Source organism: Tenebrio molitor, chromosome 2 (genome assembly GCF_963966145.1).
Source record: "Tenebrio molitor chromosome 2, icTenMoli1.1, whole genome shotgun sequence".
NCBI classification, from domain to species: Eukaryota; Metazoa; Arthropoda; class Insecta; order Coleoptera; family Tenebrionidae; genus Tenebrio; species Tenebrio molitor.
The window spans coordinates 8,062,888-8,079,094 of NC_091047.1; the positions used below are offsets into that span (position 1 = coordinate 8,062,888).

The window sequence follows — 16,207 nt, forward strand, 5'->3', positions numbered from 1 at the left end:
TACAGAAGATGTGTCCATCTGATATCAAATAATTAAAAAAAAAAAAAAAATACCGTTCTCGAGTGCAGAACGGCGAGTTTTTACTTTCGACCACGGCGAATATTAATAATAATAACTAACTAATTGTAGTGTTCGTTAAAGTTGTTTGGTTGTAAACTTGTATTAACAAAATAATAAGTTATTAAACAGACAAAACGCAATAAGTAAAAGCGGCTTAAATTAATTGACTTCGGTGTCGCAGAAAATTTCAAAACTCGTCGCCAATTCTACTCTTACGTTTCCATCCGCTGGCGGATTCTTCGCCGGAACCGATATCGCTAGTTTGTTGCTCGACTCAATCGAAGTTTGTCTTTTTTGCGACCGGCAACATCTCCGACCGTAATTATTATGCACTCCGAAGAGTCGTGAATCTTTTACTTGCATGTTGTTTGTATGGGGAGCGAAGTCTCTTGAAGTGAAAGTGGTGAGTGTGTGAAAGTTAACTCTCTAGCATGGACGTCTTTGTTGCTTCAGTCGGCCCCCAGTGTTCATCGGTGCCTGTGATGTGCCTTAGTGATTTGTGTTTTGTTTTGTAACCCCGAACAAAACCACTTAACCACAACAAATCAGACTTAAGATGCATTAACCTGAAACGACAATACTGCACGAGTAAAGTACTGTGATATTAGAGTTTAGCCAATCGTAGGATGAAAATTTAGTACACTGACGCTAGGATAAGGGTGTTGGAACAGCGGAGGGGTGAAAATTAAATGGAACAGAGTCAGAATGAACAAAATACATTCGCGACTTTTGGCCTTGGTTTTGAGCATATTTTTGATACAAGCAGCTGATCCGCCGGTGCAAAAACCCGCAGGGGGCTTCATACAGTACCTTCCGAAGGACGAAAATGTGGAGCGTTCGGTCGAACAAAACACGGAAAAGTTGAAAGTGTTTCATGACTATTTGGTCAACATCAAAAATGAGTCATCGGAAAAAGAAACTCGCACCGAAAATCCCCGGATTGATAACAGCGATGGGTCCGCGAATCATGACGCCATCAACCGATTTCTCCAAAGAGAAAGAAAAACGGAGTACGAGAAGTTGCTCGAGAAGGATTTCATAAGACCCCTGTTGAAGCTGTACGAAAGACAGCTCCACCGCGATCCGGATTACATCATAGGAAATTCCTCCGGATCTAGAATTTCCAAAGAAGATTACGTGGAAGACTTCAAGATCCTGTCGAAAGACGAGCTGAACGTCTTGGTGCACGGGGGCGAGACCTTCCAGCGCAACCACGACCAGCACGCCAGCCGCAGGGACGACACCGTGGAACCCAGCCGCGACGAGCACATCGGCGAGATCCTGCCCCCGCGGTACCAGTCCGCCCCCAAGCCGCACAGATTCGGTCCCATCAGGCGCTTCTACCACCAGCATCCGGTCAGGAGCCGCAAGTCTTACGAGGAGCAGTCCGGGTTCAAGCCGTTCCGGAAACCGATCACCTTCCCGGGCGAGCGTTTCCGCCCGGAGTACGAACCCAGCGGGTTCTCGTCGGAGGGTTTCGAATCGGATGGGCCTTACTACCGGCCAGATGCGTTCGAGACCAACGAGGAAAGTCGCAGCTCGTATTCGAGGCCCACCAGGCTGGGGCTGCCGCCGAGCGAGGTCGCCGGGTTCAGGCTGCCGAGACGGCTGAGGCACCCGGAGGGGTTCCCTACGACCGCGCGGGAGCCCTACTGGCAGAGTTCTTGGGCCAGCGCGCGGAGGCCCAGGGTGATCTTCCCGTCGGATCTGGTGGCGTTCCGAGAGCCTGGCGGCAACCAGGAAGAACCCGACTGGTTGGCTGGAGATAATAATTTGCAAGATATACAGGAAACGGATACCAGAGATAGAGGTAATTGAGCGCCATTATTTCGGTTGTTTAACCCGCTGCAGTTCTTTACGTAACGAATCATTAAAATATAACAAATGTAAGAGCTGCATTGAAGATGATTGAAGAAAGCGTCTTCTTATTTATTTGTTTTTTGCTGCTTGGACACCTCTTATTGGCTTGCGCTGGTTTCACTTTCTTCAATTCTGCATTCGTCTTTATTTGGCACACGCGGCATGTTACAGTACTTTCGTGAAATTAACGCTAATTGCCGCCCGATGGGATAGAATGCGATGGTTTTGCGTGAAAGCTCGCTTCGTTATCTCCGTCTAAATCGTGATGAACGTTTTTCAATCGGGCACTTTCAGTTTCCAATTGAACTTGAAATCTCAAGGTCGACACGCTCCTTGCAGAGTTTTTCTGAAACCTCGACAGTCGCCCGAGAAAGACAGTTTCACTCGAGAATGCGACCGTTGAAAAATTTCGCCAACTGGGCCAAACAACACTCTTTGGGGTTAACAAGTCAAAGTTGAGAATCAGCATTTTAATTAATTATTGATGTCTTCGGCATGACTGTGGGAACTAACATTCTGCTGCACTGTCAGGAACGCAGCTGGGGTGTGCTTCCGGGGTGACGTGCGAGTTTTTCCTGACGTGCTGGCTGTCGGGGGGCCTGCTGGAGTCCCCCTGCGACGGCTTGTTGAGGGGTTGCTGCCAGAGGGGTGCCTCTAAGACTGGGCAAAGCGCAAGCCTGGCGGTCGGTACCCTCGAAGCGCCCCGTGAATCCCCCAAATCCGTCGCCGCCGACGCCGACTATCGTAAGTGGTACCGAACGCTGGTGCATGCTGAGGCCTCTGTGTACATACTTCTCTTGAACCGGTGCATGATGGGATCTGTTTTCATTAGTGATATCTCCAATTAGCGTGTTTGAAATTTGAAAAACGACAACGGAGAAAGTGATCTCTTCAGTAAATCACGATCTTGAACTTTCGCTTGGTTCAAGCCAACAATTTAATTAACACACACATTCATGACTAATTAACGGCCGCTTCTATTAACTTTTCACCTGTAAATAACGCAATTGGCGGATTGGCGCGACTGGCTCGATTGTGATCGGTGCTTGTTGCAGGATGCGGAATTTCGTCCAACAGGCAGCAGGCCCAGAGGAGGATCGTCGGAGGAGAGGAAGCAGGTTTCGGGACGTTTCCATGGCAAGCGTACATCCGAATCGGATCGTCGAGGTAATTTCCAACAGTTTTTTCTCATGTTTGTTATTATAATCAGATCTGCTGCTGTAGCTTCACGCCAGATAAGCACACCGTAAGCTAATGGCTTTCGGTGGTTTGCAAATTAGAAATTTTAGAAATTACTCCGAAAAAATGAATATTTAGACAATTGACAAAAATAGAAAGGCTCCAGATCATAAATTTTTATGTTTATGGTCGTCAAACCGATCGTAACCCTTTGGCGATTCTTAATTGCCGTGATTTTGTCAGGCGGCACCGTAAATTTCGTTTCAAGACTACATTTTTGACAACTTCCGAATTATTAGCACATTTTATGGTAGCAGAAGTCACCCGTGCTTTATAAAAAGTTGATCGAGACGAGACACACCTTTGTAACATTTTCTGATGTGATTTTGATTCAAATTCAAATTGACAGTCGAGTCTTGTTAATCATTTACACTGGAGGGAAACAAGCAGCGAAGAATCTTGGCTTTTTGGGGTTTCACACTTGGATAAATTGCCAACCGATGTGATAAATCGATGATAAAAGCGACCATTCGTGATTCACGGTCAATTTATCGAAAAGAAATCATGCCATTAGTCGCTCATCGCCTTGATAAACAGCTGAATCATTTGTTAATTTACAATTAAAACATAGTTAAATCCTAACAATTAATTAGTGTCTTTAACAAATAATTCATACAATAATTTCTGCATTTTTCTAAAAAAATGCGAAATTCTAAACTTTGGTTAATGTTTTTAAAAACACTTCATATAAAAACAATCAATATTCATTTATCATTTGTATTTAATTATCTGTCTGCGACCGTGCGATATATCCTATTTATTCTGCTTACTTGAGACAGGTAATGACTTACTTTACCGCACACCGTGCTGTTAACTCAATGATGGAAATAATGAAAAAAATTTAAACAAGCTAATTGAATACTAAAATGACGATTGACGCTGTCACTTCTATATCTGAAAGCAGCTCTTATTCTAAGGCTGCATCCAGACCAAGTGAGCAAACAAGAGTGAGCATTTGCTCGCGCTCATTCTCTCAGAAGTTCACAAACACGACTGTGTTAGATTTTCATGTTTTTGATATATCTTTTTTCTGTTTTTTCATTTTTCCAACTTTAGGAACTCTTGTCGTTTTCTTTGAATGTCCCAAAACTACACCAATGAATTTGCGATTTTTCTTCACTGACTTATTCACTTATTCACAATGTCTGTGTTTACGTATTTCGTTTATAAAGTTGTTATTTTCAACCTCTGGCTCTGTAACAAGCTATTTCCCTGTAATACACGTCCAAGCGATTTTGTTAATTTCTGTAACGAAAAAATTTGTTTCTACTTAACACAATTTTTTTTTCTTTGGACAAGTTACACAATTCTGGAAACTTCTCTCCAACACTTTTCTCAATTCTCTTTTTCACGTTTAACTTATTTTATTTTGGACAAACAATTGCTCTAACTAGCGTTCGCCTCGCTCGCTCACTTCTTGTGGACCCAGCTTTAAGAACTCATTCTCTCTTCGCAAACTTTCATAAGAACGAAAATCTAAATTTTGGTGTTTAGGCTATGATTTTCAAAGTAATCAGCACCTGTTTTTTTCTACCTTATTTTAAATAAAAATGTGTCAATTTTGAAACATTATGAGAGGTGGTAGATAAAATTTATATGCAAAAGGTGGTTTATTACATTATTATCGCACTTATGTGAAGTGAAAGGTACGTAATGCCTTTGTGCCAAATTCACACGTGTGCAGTAATAATGTCTATATCTCACTTGTTGCGTAAATAACTAATATGAAAGAAATATAATTATAAAACAAAAAAGCTGCTTTAAATCAATTCCATCTTGGGTGAATTCCACAAAAAATTAAGAATTATTTTTGAAAAAGTAGATTTTTTCATGTAAGCAATGTAAATTAACATTAAGAATTCAAATATTGTTTGTAAAGAGAATTATTTTAAATGACACGTTCAGATGCATTTTGGAACGAGTTGCAAACAAAATTATGCACTAGCTTTGGGGCAAAATACCCATTTATAAATATGCAACGTATTTCTCGTGGAACAGAGCCACAACTTGATTAAAGTACACTGTTGTAGGAAAAATAAAAGAACAATTCCATTTAAAATACAGTCGCAATTTTCTCCAAAACATAATTTTTAATATATATTAACGATTCGTTCAGGAAATCCCAGCTTTATCTAGAACAGGAATTGCGTTTCAGGTTTTGACTTACAATGATACCCGCAGATGTGCATGTAAAAAAAACCAACACCCAACTTTCTAATGCAACGTAACTTTTTATGTTTCCTAAACTAAATTCCTGATATTCTCTAGATTGTTGTGTGGAGAAATACGATCGAATCGTCAATGCCTCCACGTTAATGTCGTTTCTAATTTATATACTCGACTATTTTATTACCATGTGAGGTCCTGGCCCGGAGTCACTTTGTCTCAATTGTCGAAAATTGTTCCGACAGAGTTGGAACTTTTGTTTCCTCTAGATTGCAAACTTTGAGCGTTCTGGTATTAGAGGCCGCTATTTAAATCATTCCATTGTGTTGCTTTATTGTCAAATCAAAATTGATCCACTTCAGCAACAAAGAGAAATTCCCCAATACCATCCGAAAAAAAAACTATTGTTAACAAATCGTTCTCGTTGCAAAAGACGCAGAAACGCAAACGGATATATTTTGCAACAAATTGATGATTCCGTTTCGGCGGACAAATGTCTGTGTTCAAGCAGTGCACTTTGTTTGTATTTTCCGCACAAAATTCATCGACCTCCGATTGCGATAGATCTATGAATAATGCATCGATATTATTTTATGTAATGTATTGCTAATAAACATTCATTATACGGTAATGCTTTGTTAGAAAGCGGATTAATTACAAAATTGCTCCTCACAATAAGGCAGGTATTAACTTAAACAACTAACTTGGCTGTACGGCAAAGGAAAATAAAACCCACAAAAGAAATTCGTTTCCTGCATTTTCGATTCAGTTCCTTTGTTGTTTCGAAAGGAAGCGCAGTAATTCAATCACGGGGAAAATTGGGTTACTCGCTTTTTTCTGAACTTGAACGAGAGGAAAAAAAGAATTGTGATTTTTAATAACGATTTCACATGGAACATGACAATTTCCCAGAAGAGAGATTCGCTAGTTTTTTAAGGCTTTTGTAATCACCGAATGCGTGGAAACGTGAGATAATTGCTAGAATCAGAATCGTAATTGATAGGGGATTAAATACACCTCTAGAGTTTGATTTGCATCAGGTTCGTGTGTAAATCGAGAACGAGTATAAATTCATACACCCACACTCTGATTGCGGATCGTGGACAATGTCGAATTCGACATTCACTGACATCAATTCCCCTTTAAAAAATATGACACCAGGATTTTTTCCATCGCAGAAATACAGTTGGCATTTTATCCAAACCAATCAGTTCGGGGAGTGGAGATTTAAACGCAAACAAGGAAACACCAATTAAAATGAAATGTGGAACTTCCGCTTAACACAAAAACTAACTGACTGACTAAATCGTGCTAATTAAAGGGTATGGGAGCTGTTATCTGTGCAAAAGAATTTGGATATTTCCAAAATTAGCGAGTGTGACTCAAACTTGACTCATCGAGTTTCAGGAATGACTTTTCCTTATTGTTTTTTTAATTTGTCTTCAACGTGAGTCATCTATTTACATGCTTAGTGTCAATTGACAAAATAAACTTTTAAATGTTTCTAATTTTGTATTATTAGCTTGTCCTGGCATTGTGTAAATGTCAGTTTGTGGTGTAGTTTATGCAACCCGTAAAACTTGCAGGTGCGGCGGTTCGCTAGTCAGCCGGCGCCACGTGGTAACCGCGGGTCACTGCGTGGCAAGAGCCACCCCCCGCCAGGTTCACGTCACCCTCGGAGATTATGTCATCAACTCGGCGGTGGAGCCACTGCCGGCTTACACCTTCGGGGTTTCTCAGATACAGGTAGGGATAAAAGCTTTTTTACGGCGAGAATGTGGACGTGAGCGTTGCTTTATGGACGGTAATTTTTCCAGTAATTTTTTACAGGTCCAGATTGATACCGATTTTATTATTGCGCCTTTCTGCGATCGTAAAAGCGTACAATGATCAGTGCGGACCGTAAAGTAAAATGATGTGAATTTTTGTAATTCCGGTGGAAGTAATGGGAGAAAATGATTCGCGGAACTTGCGGGTGAAAAACGACGCTGTCACAGATGGAATTTTAAATTAACTGAAACAGACCGGCACTTTAAAAGAAAAGGAGGGCGAGGAGGTAAAAAGGTGGACAGAGTCGTTGATAGTTGTTCTCGAAGTGTCGCTCCGGCAGTTAATCATACCTTTGACTCAAAAGCAATTCCACATTTTGACATTCAAAAAATGGAAACAACATTTATGTTGTTTTTTTGCTTGTAGTAAAACAATTTGCTCATATTTCCAATGTCGCACACAATTTGTTTTTTCTCTTGTGTTTAAAATTGATGGAATATTTTTGTTACGTTTATATGCTTTTTCCAGTTCCAACTTTTTACGGTTTGTGCATGCGTCACACTTTCTTTTGGGAAGAATATTAATGTTTAATAATGTAACACAATATACACAAACATGAAGATATTGTTTCTGTGAAAAATGATTTTCTTCATCAATCTTCAGCTTGAATATGATAATGTGTTATGTTTATTATTAGCATATTACTCGTTTTTCTTGTTGCCTGTTCACCTACTTGTTCGTGGGAGGTTTTATTTATTTTGACAATATTAGGTTGAATTCTGTAATATAACACCTAACAACGCTCCCAGAAGTTATTGTATTTCATGACAGTAACGCGATCTAGTTTCAGGTTATAATTATTTGTCAAAATCACTTATATTGTTCAAATTAACGTGGGTCGTATTCCACGAAGAATGTCCAGGTAGAGGAAATATTTGGAAAGCAAATTATGTGAAGGTAGCGTATAGTGAATTTGAATTAAAACAATTATTTATTTATCACTAAATATGTCAAACGTCAATCTGTCAGTGTTCGAATTTCAAATTCAAACTGGTATATTAAAAAATGGAAATTCTCTCACATATCATCAAAAAATTTGCAGACAAGCCACTGCAAATTTGCTACCTGTAAAATTCGTAGGCCGATATGAAGCAAAATACCAATTCATCAATGTCAATTGATCATTCAACTTACCAACCGAAATTTTTATAAATAAACTCCCCTAACCTAAAATTAACACATTTTAGCATTTTTTAAATATTTACTCTCGTGTCAAAAATGGATTACTCCCTAGAATTCGAACTTTAGGGAAATAACGTTTTTCATGTTGTGTGTAACTAGAATTTTCAAAAGTTATTTTGAATGCCTAAGGTTGGTTACTTTGAATTGAGAGATTAAATCCAAATAAATATGCCGCCAGTAACCAAAATTGATTGTGAAACGAAAAATCATTTATCACTTTGCGAGAAATTAGTCATTTGCAACCGTTACAATTAATTTGCTGTCTTACATTTTTGGGATATCTTTTGTTTGTCACCAGAAACCACATAGCCTCCAACCTAACCAAATTTATGGCAACCTAGTAACGAATATCCCTAAATCCTAGGGAGTAATCCATTTTTGACACGAGAGTACAAAGCACGTTTTGTTTTATAACATTGGAGACATAATTGTCTTTCAGTAGTAATTGATTTGCCACATCGTTTGTCTTTTACAGCACTAGAGTTTTCTTATTTCCATTGCCGCATGGTAATCGTTGATGTAAAATGGCAATTACTGCTATGGCAGCACAAAAAATATTTTAAGAAAGGGATTTCTGCTGTGGACAAAATTTTTTCTCCTTTGATTATTACAAAAATACATATTTCATAATTGAAAAGCACTCTTACTACAAAAGCTCCCTTACTTTTCAGTTAATTTAAAAAAAACATGGCTCATTTAAAAATGATTTTCTTACTGGTATTTCATTTAAATTCCGGATGTTGAATAATAATAATTATACCGTATGAACAAAAAAAAAAATGCCATCAAGGATAGCTATGAAAAAGAAAGTACCGTGTCTTTGATTAAGAAATTCGTCATGCATTTGTGGAATCCTGAAATGGGTTATTTAAATAAACAGTTGTAGGTATCATTGCATTTTTTTTCGCTGCAACTTACACTGCACAAACGCATTATGGACTGTGTCATTTTTTTGCTCTTACGGTATAACATTCTACCTAACCTAATGTTTCTGCAAAGATTGACTGGAAATGACACCCTCAAAGCAAAAATCATAAATATTTTGTTTGTCATTTTATGACAGACATTTCGGTTTTATCCTTTCGGGATTACTTAATCTCGTTCAAATTTAATGATATTTGTAGATGTTAACTTTGTTACTCGTTTTTAGATGCATTTCCCTTTGATGTGTCGCTGAAGTATACCCTTCTATTTTTAGTTCATAGCGTTGTCATAAGGAAGGATTCTTTTACAACATAATGGATGTAACACGATCATGAATAAATAATTCTTAACCCAGAAAGTTGCATCCCACACGCACAGTGATTTTTACTAATACATACGATCATTTTCAAATTAATTAGCTCGGATATTAAAAAATTAAAAACAAACACACGTTGAAAGCCTAGAGTCTAAAATTATCCCATTAAAAAATATGCGGCAAAAGGTAAATGTAATTTATTTATTCCGTTGAAACATGACATTTCATTGACGACAAACACATTTCATTATTTGCTAATTTTCGTGTTTGCTTCGTGTCACGACAAACACGCAAATAAATACGTAATCCGAGTGCAGTTTTTTTGATAAATTATTACGTAAATATTGCAAACGTTCCTGTGATACTGTTGTGCTGTTTTATCACCAGAAGAATTTATTAACCCGCTTGATCCCGCATTACATTACGAAAAACACAAAAGCATTTGGTCCAGATATAACTTATTGCTGCAACACCCACCAGCGAATAACAAGAATTTACCGTTGCTTTATTCGCATTAAAGCACATATTTTTACGAGAAACAAAGAATTAAAAAATTTATATGGCGCCAGCGTCTACCCACATTCCTCATAAAATATATACAAAAAATTAAAATGTTATTTGGAAGCAAGTAAATTTGCTGAATGTCGTGTGTACAAAATGCTACTTGTCTACAAGTGGGAAGTTTACACGCACGAGCGCAGCGCAACATACAATATAATTATTAGCAGAAAAAGGTTGAAAAGAGCTTGAAAGTGTTAAAAATATGTTAATTATTTTATATATTACTAAGAAATAAGATGTCTGAAACAAATTAAAGATGTCATAATCTCAAGAAGAATTTTTCTTTTCAAATTTAAAGAGGATATTTATAGTTTAATATGTTCCTGTTGTGCGGCAGGACCACTCACGTCTGAAGACCTGATCAAGCACCCCCTTCAGCCCCGTCGTCTGCGCCAAGTTTCCCTAACAGCCTTTGTACGGGATTCCCCGGGGCGACATTCCTCCTTCAGGCAGAGAGCTTCCCGCTGTTTTAATTCAACTGTGTTTGCAGGTGCACCCTTTCTTCAAATTCACCCCTCAAGCGGACCGCTTCGACGTGGCCGTCCTGCGTCTAGACCGCACCGCTCACCAGCTCCCACACATCACCCCCATCTGCCTCCCCCCTCGCGGCGAGGGTTTCCTGGGGGAGGTGGGAGTGGCGGCGGGTTGGGGAGCACTTAGTCCCGGCTCCAGACTGAGACCGCAGACTTTGCAAGCCGTGCAAGTGCCAGTGATAGATAACCGTGTGTGCGAACGTTGGCACAGGTCGAAGGGGATCGGGGTGACTATTTACGACGAGATGATGTGCGCGGGGTACAAGAACGGGGGCAGAGACAGTTGTCAGGGCGATTCCGGGGGACCGCTCATGCTCCAGAAACAGGGAAGGTGGTTCCTGATTGGGATAGTCTCGGCGGGGTACAGCTGCGCGCAACCGGGACAACCAGGAATTTATCACAGGGTGGCACACACGGTCGACTGGATCACGAGGGCCATCGGTGTTTAGTTACCTAATAAATGACGCAAGAACTCGAATTTCACTCGTCCTGCACCACCGCCACCACTGGCATCTCTTGTCATGTGCGATGAATTTTTCACAAAAATTTGGAATGTACGAGTATGTAACGAGCACGATTCAGAACGAGTGGTGTAAGAATCTGAGGACTCTGTATTGTACTTGAAAAAATCTCCTAGTAATGAAAAAGATTTAATTTGGAAGGAGAATGCACGAGAAGAGCGCAAGGGACGTTTTTATTTTATGTAAAATTTTAATCTAATCTGCTAACATTTTTCAAAAAATTTTATATAAAATAAAATGACAGTTTGCATCTGATTTTAAGTAAGTATGTTGTATAAATGTCGTTTTTTATATCTTTGATCTGGAACATTATACAGGTCCAAGTTTAAGAAACATTTTTAGAATAAGTTGAAAGGGCGCCACAACAATTGTTTTTACGAGTTATTTCCTTTTAAATCTGAAAGACTACTAATTATTACTAATTGCGTTTGTTTTATTCTGAATGTTGCTGTTTTCAGAATTATAAGTTCATAAAAAGCTTCCTAAGGAAGGATCCAGATAAGACATTGGGCAAAAACGTGATAAAACTATGAAATACTTGTCAACTAATTTATTTTCCATTTTGATACAAAACTTTTTATAGTGATTTGTTTAAAAGAAAACTAATAATAACTTCGCAAATCTTGACGAAAAAATCATAATTTCTAATAATATACAGGGTGTATAAAAAATTGCGCATAATATTTATGTACGCGAATCTACGTTCAGTACCAAACAAAAACTCTGTTTTTTTTTAATTTTTCAAAATTTATGAACAGGAAAGTCTGCATTTTTAAATATGAAATTAGAAATAAACCAATAATTAAAATGGTAAGTTTAATGCTTGAATATATATTTTATTAGTTGAATTATGTTACTGAATACTATTTATCTATTTCTCCATTACAATCAAAGCAAATTTCCAAGTTTGACTGTTAACTCCTTTGACTGCTAACTCTATAAGAAGAGGGTTAACAGTAAATTGGTACTAGAGTTTTTTGCTTGTATTTCAACATAGAATCATGTGAGGTAAATATTATGCGTCATTTTTAATACACCCTGTATATCATTTAACCAGTCAAAAATTCTTTGAAAAAAGCGTCAACATGGTATCCACTTACGTCCCAAATCAATGTTGTTCAAAAAGTAAAATAACCTACAAAAAAAACATTTCAAAAATACATTTCTTCTATAGTGAATGTTTCCTCATAATAAACGCACTTGTGTAACAATTAGAATCTAAACCGTTTAAAAGTGCATTTTTTAAAGATACCTATCTGTTTCCTTTAAAAATGCTTTTCAGTAAATATAAAATTTGAATTTTTTCCTCCTACATTTGAGTTTTTTCTGTTACCGAGACCTACAAAAATAGTTAGGTACACACAATATTTAACCTATTTTATGAAAGAACAAGAAGCAAATTAACTGTTAAAAGTGCTAAAGAGGGACTCTACTACTGGCGTAATTATTTTAGTCTCTGTTTTCTTGATTTAACAAATAGCCACGTATTTCTACTACCCCATGTAAAGAAAAATTTATAACAATGTTAACACCCTAATATGCCATCGTCCAGTCAAATTTACTTAACCCAGTTTAATTTATTTTAAAGTAAAAGAATCAGTAAAGCTTTAAAAGCCTAAAGTTTGTATTGTTTAATTACAAATTTTACAAGAACGGAATAAATTTCTTTATAACATTAATTTAGTGTAAATAATTGCTTCACAACAATTTAACATTAACCGCTGCAATTTACATCCTCAATTGTATAAAAATTAAACTTTACTTTTGCTCGGCTAGTTAAGTATTAATTTACCCATGTCATTAAAAACTGTTGTAAGCATTATTATTCTAACATACATTGTTGTGATTATCGAAATAAATAAATAACAATTCGCTCTAATTATGTAAATTAAATCTGCAAGAGCTGTTTTAGTAAATTATTAATATTAAATTATTAAAACTGTGTAAAAAAGTGTAAGTTAGAAACCTACTGTATAGGTATTTATGTTATTTTTTTATAGAACTGTACTCGATAAGAATTTGTTGTAAATTAATAAAATTTAATTTGTCTGAATCGCCCTTTTTATTATTTGGTATCCTTGGGTATTATTAGGAAAGTTAAAATTGTCTTTAATTTTTTCATTTTTATTAGTTAAGATTTTACAACAATAATTACACAGAATGTTCAAGTTATTTTAGAAAAGAGCAAATAAGAGCAAAATAACTGTTAAAAGTGCTAAAGAGGGATTCTACGACACAAATTTTATTTTACGAAAGAAAGAAACAAATAAGCAAATAGAATTTATGTATTTTTCTCATTTTGGTTGCAACAGAATATAGCCTAAGGGAGTCCGTTTCGGCTCAGGGACGCGAGGGTCGCGGGTTCGATTCCGACCCAGGGCGCAAAAAAAGAGGCTATATTCTCGTGATTCGGAAGTCACGTTAAGCCATTGGTCCCGGTCTATTGAGTTGGTCATCATGCCCCTCATAGATTTGTAAGCCAGTCCTAGACTGTGCAACAAATTTTTAACACTCCAATATGTTATGCCATTGTCCAGTTAAATAACTTAATCGACTTTTTTATTTTATTTATTTTAAAAATTAGAGGAATCAGTAAAAAGTCAAAAATGTTTAATTACAAATTAAACAATTTAATCTTAACCTCCACAGTTTACGTTCTCAATTGGATAAAAATAAACAGTACCTATATTGTCATTAAGAGCAAAAATGGAGTTTTATGTGCTGAGGGTAGTAGTTTGGCAGGCAAACCAGCCAAAGCACGTAAAACCATTTTTACTCCTATACTAAGGACAACGTAACATTTTATCTGCCCCGCCCATTTCATTTTCTTAGTTACCAATCAAATAGGTTGTTAAGACGATCTGATTTACACAGTAAAAATTTCTGACATTCGAATTGTCTTAATGACATTTTATTTTTTAGAACCTAAAACAATAATTGTGGACTTGAGAGCAAAATTCTAACCTTAATTTTTTTACGTGGCAAATGTGATGAAAAGTTGTACAGATTGAATCTGGCTTTGATTCTGATTGGTCAATTTTAGTGGGCGGAGCAGATAAAAAGTTATAACGGCAATACTATATAATAAAATATACTGTTACTGTTGTTTATTTAAACATTCATAACAAATTATTTAAGAAATGTTAAGAAACCAGGAATTATTTTAAGGTAGAAGATTGGGTAGACTGATAAATTAATGTGTCTCGTTTTGGAAAGCGTTACTATGACTCTAGCTTATTTATTCACTTCAGCTTTCAATGTGTCAGATTTAGAAACGAATTTGTTAAAATTTGAGTAAGGAATTTCAAATGATTTAGCTAATTTACTTTATCTGCCTCTCGTCAACGGAGATAATAATAACTTTGTCTGCCGCTCGTCAGCTCGTCAGATGCCATGGCAATGAAGTGACACTTTAGCATTATCAATCCAAATCCAGCAGTATAATGTCATATTTTACTGACGTTTGAAGAAAAACTTATTGTTAGTAGGCTGGAAAAGTTTTAATTTTCCTACGTGATTGCTGTAAGCATTCTTACATTGTTATTATTACCGAGATAAGTAGGTAAGAATGCGCTCTAATTAATTGTAAATTAAATCTACAAGAGCCGTTTCAGCAAATTATTAACATTAAATTATTTAAAAAGTGTAAATTAGAAACCTACTGCTCGTATATTTATAGCACAGTATTTGATAAGAATTCGTTGTGAATTAATAAAATTTCATTTTGTTTTAATCTCCCTTGTAATTATTTGGTAATTATCGTCGTTGCCGCGACAAATTACTATTAGAAACGTGTTCCGACAAACGTGTACCAAGAAACTGTTAATTAAATTAGTGAATCCCACTTTTGGCATGAATGTCACGAAAACAATCTCGCAAATCGGTATTTGGAACGGGGACCACTTTTAACAACAATAAAGAAACTTCGGGCAACGTTCGATGCCTCAAATTGAATCCAGCAACTCCGGGGAGTTTCCTGTTTTTCAGCTAAGAGATTCAAGCTGTAATTAAGCAAAGTTGAAACGATGGAACCGTGGACGAGTCGCGATCCTGCAACTTTTACCATTATCCTCGCCCGAGAAGAAATTTATGCGACGAGACCGTTAACCTCACGCTCATCATCGGAAAATTTTATATTTGCCTTAATGAGCACGTCGAATCTGATCAGCAGGAACTGAGTAAAAAAACAAATCGAAAAGACGACACATCCGTGTTCTTCGTGTAAATAACAATATTGCGCAGACATATAAATCACAGAAATTGAACAGTCAGAGCAGTTTATTAAAATGTCGAGCTACATTTCGTATCTTCTGATTGTTAAGTTTCTGTTGGTCGAGGGGGTAGGTTTCGCACCATTCGATAGGGTCGAATTGTGAATTTAATTTGATAGGTATTTTGTTGCGGCTGCGGTTGCGGTTCACCCTCGGACTTCGGCCAAGGCCTCAGCTACTCGGACCTAGGGGTGAAGTTCTGCGGCGATGATGGTATTCCTCCTCTGGAGATGCACAAGCCGATTTGTCCTCCACCTCCGTCTATTTGCAAAGAATTGGGAATCGCGGCCCAACCGCCCATGTACCCGCCGCCGCCGACGTGTGGATATGGGGGCAGCTGGCTACCGCTGATGCCCAGATGCTTGCGAAAGACGATCAGACACCCCTTTTGCATTTCTCGGGCGAATCTTTTGAACCAAAGGGTAAACAATCTGTTGCGTTGTGACTTGTGAGTTCTTCATTGATCGTTTTTTTCAGCTGGCTTTGTCCAAACTTCGCGTCCACAGACCCGGATTCAACCTGACCCCTCTGGGAGGAGGTTGTGGATGCGGCTGTGGCCGTTGACTGCATCACTGTCGATGTAATTTAGCGTTTTTGCAAAACAGTTAGATGTGAATGTAATACTTTATAATTCCTTGAAATAAATCCAAAAGTGGGACGCTCATCTTGTGTTGTTTTAAATTTTGAAAACGTTGTCTCACCGGTTGGATTTTTTGCGGCGTTTCCGGCCGATGGAGCCGTTAG

General features: G+C 37.5%; 2 protein-coding genes across 3 annotated transcripts; both read left to right on the forward strand.

Annotated features, from left to right (window-relative positions):
* Positions 1-396: 396 nt before the first annotated feature.
* LOC138123253 (uncharacterized) lies at positions 397-13,245 on the forward strand. 2 transcript variants are annotated; one of them, XM_069037871.1, is made up of 5 exons: positions 397-1,870; positions 2,452-2,664; positions 2,976-3,087; positions 6,912-7,071; positions 10,629-13,245. In XM_069037871.1, the coding sequence occupies exons 1-5, from the start codon at positions 766-768 to the stop codon at positions 11,118-11,120; spliced, it is 2,082 nt and encodes a 693-aa protein (XP_068893972.1). In that variant the 5' UTR covers positions 397-765; the 3' UTR covers positions 11,121-13,245. The 2 variants fall into 2 exon arrangements, with proteins under 2 accessions (XP_068893972.1, XP_068893973.1); XM_069037872.1 differs by lacking the exon at positions 2,452-2,664 and having other exon boundaries at positions 436-1,870.
* A 2,184-nt stretch (positions 13,246-15,429) lies between these two features.
* Positions 15,430-16,127, forward strand: LOC138123255 (uncharacterized). The gene is made up of 3 exons (XM_069037876.1): positions 15,430-15,532; positions 15,583-15,885; positions 15,941-16,127. The coding sequence occupies exons 1-3, from the start codon at positions 15,479-15,481 to the stop codon at positions 16,025-16,027; spliced, it is 444 nt and encodes a 147-aa protein (XP_068893977.1). The 5' UTR covers positions 15,430-15,478; the 3' UTR covers positions 16,028-16,127.
* Positions 16,128-16,207: the final 80 nt, after the last annotated feature.

Excerpts from the sequence above, each read along its gene's own strand:
- LOC138123253 (XM_069037871.1), top strand. The coding sequence starts at position 766 with ATGAACAAAATACATTCGCGACTTTTGGCCTTGGTTTTGAGCATATTT. Across the intron at positions 1,871-2,451 it reads AACGGATACCAGAGATAGAG|GAACGCAGCTGGGGTGTGCT; the intron begins GTAATTGAGCGC and ends CTGCACTGTCAG. Across the intron at positions 2,665-2,975 it reads CGCCGCCGACGCCGACTATC|GATGCGGAATTTCGTCCAAC; the intron begins GTAAGTGGTACC and ends TGCTTGTTGCAG.
- LOC138123255 (XM_069037876.1), top strand. The coding sequence starts at position 15,479 with ATGTCGAGCTACATTTCGTATCTTCTGATTGTTAAGTTTCTGTTGGTC. Across the intron at positions 15,533-15,582 it reads AGTTTCTGTTGGTCGAGGGG|GTATTTTGTTGCGGCTGCGG; the intron begins GTAGGTTTCGCA and ends TTAATTTGATAG. Across the intron at positions 15,886-15,940 it reads CGAATCTTTTGAACCAAAGG|CTGGCTTTGTCCAAACTTCG; the intron begins GTAAACAATCTG and ends CGTTTTTTTCAG.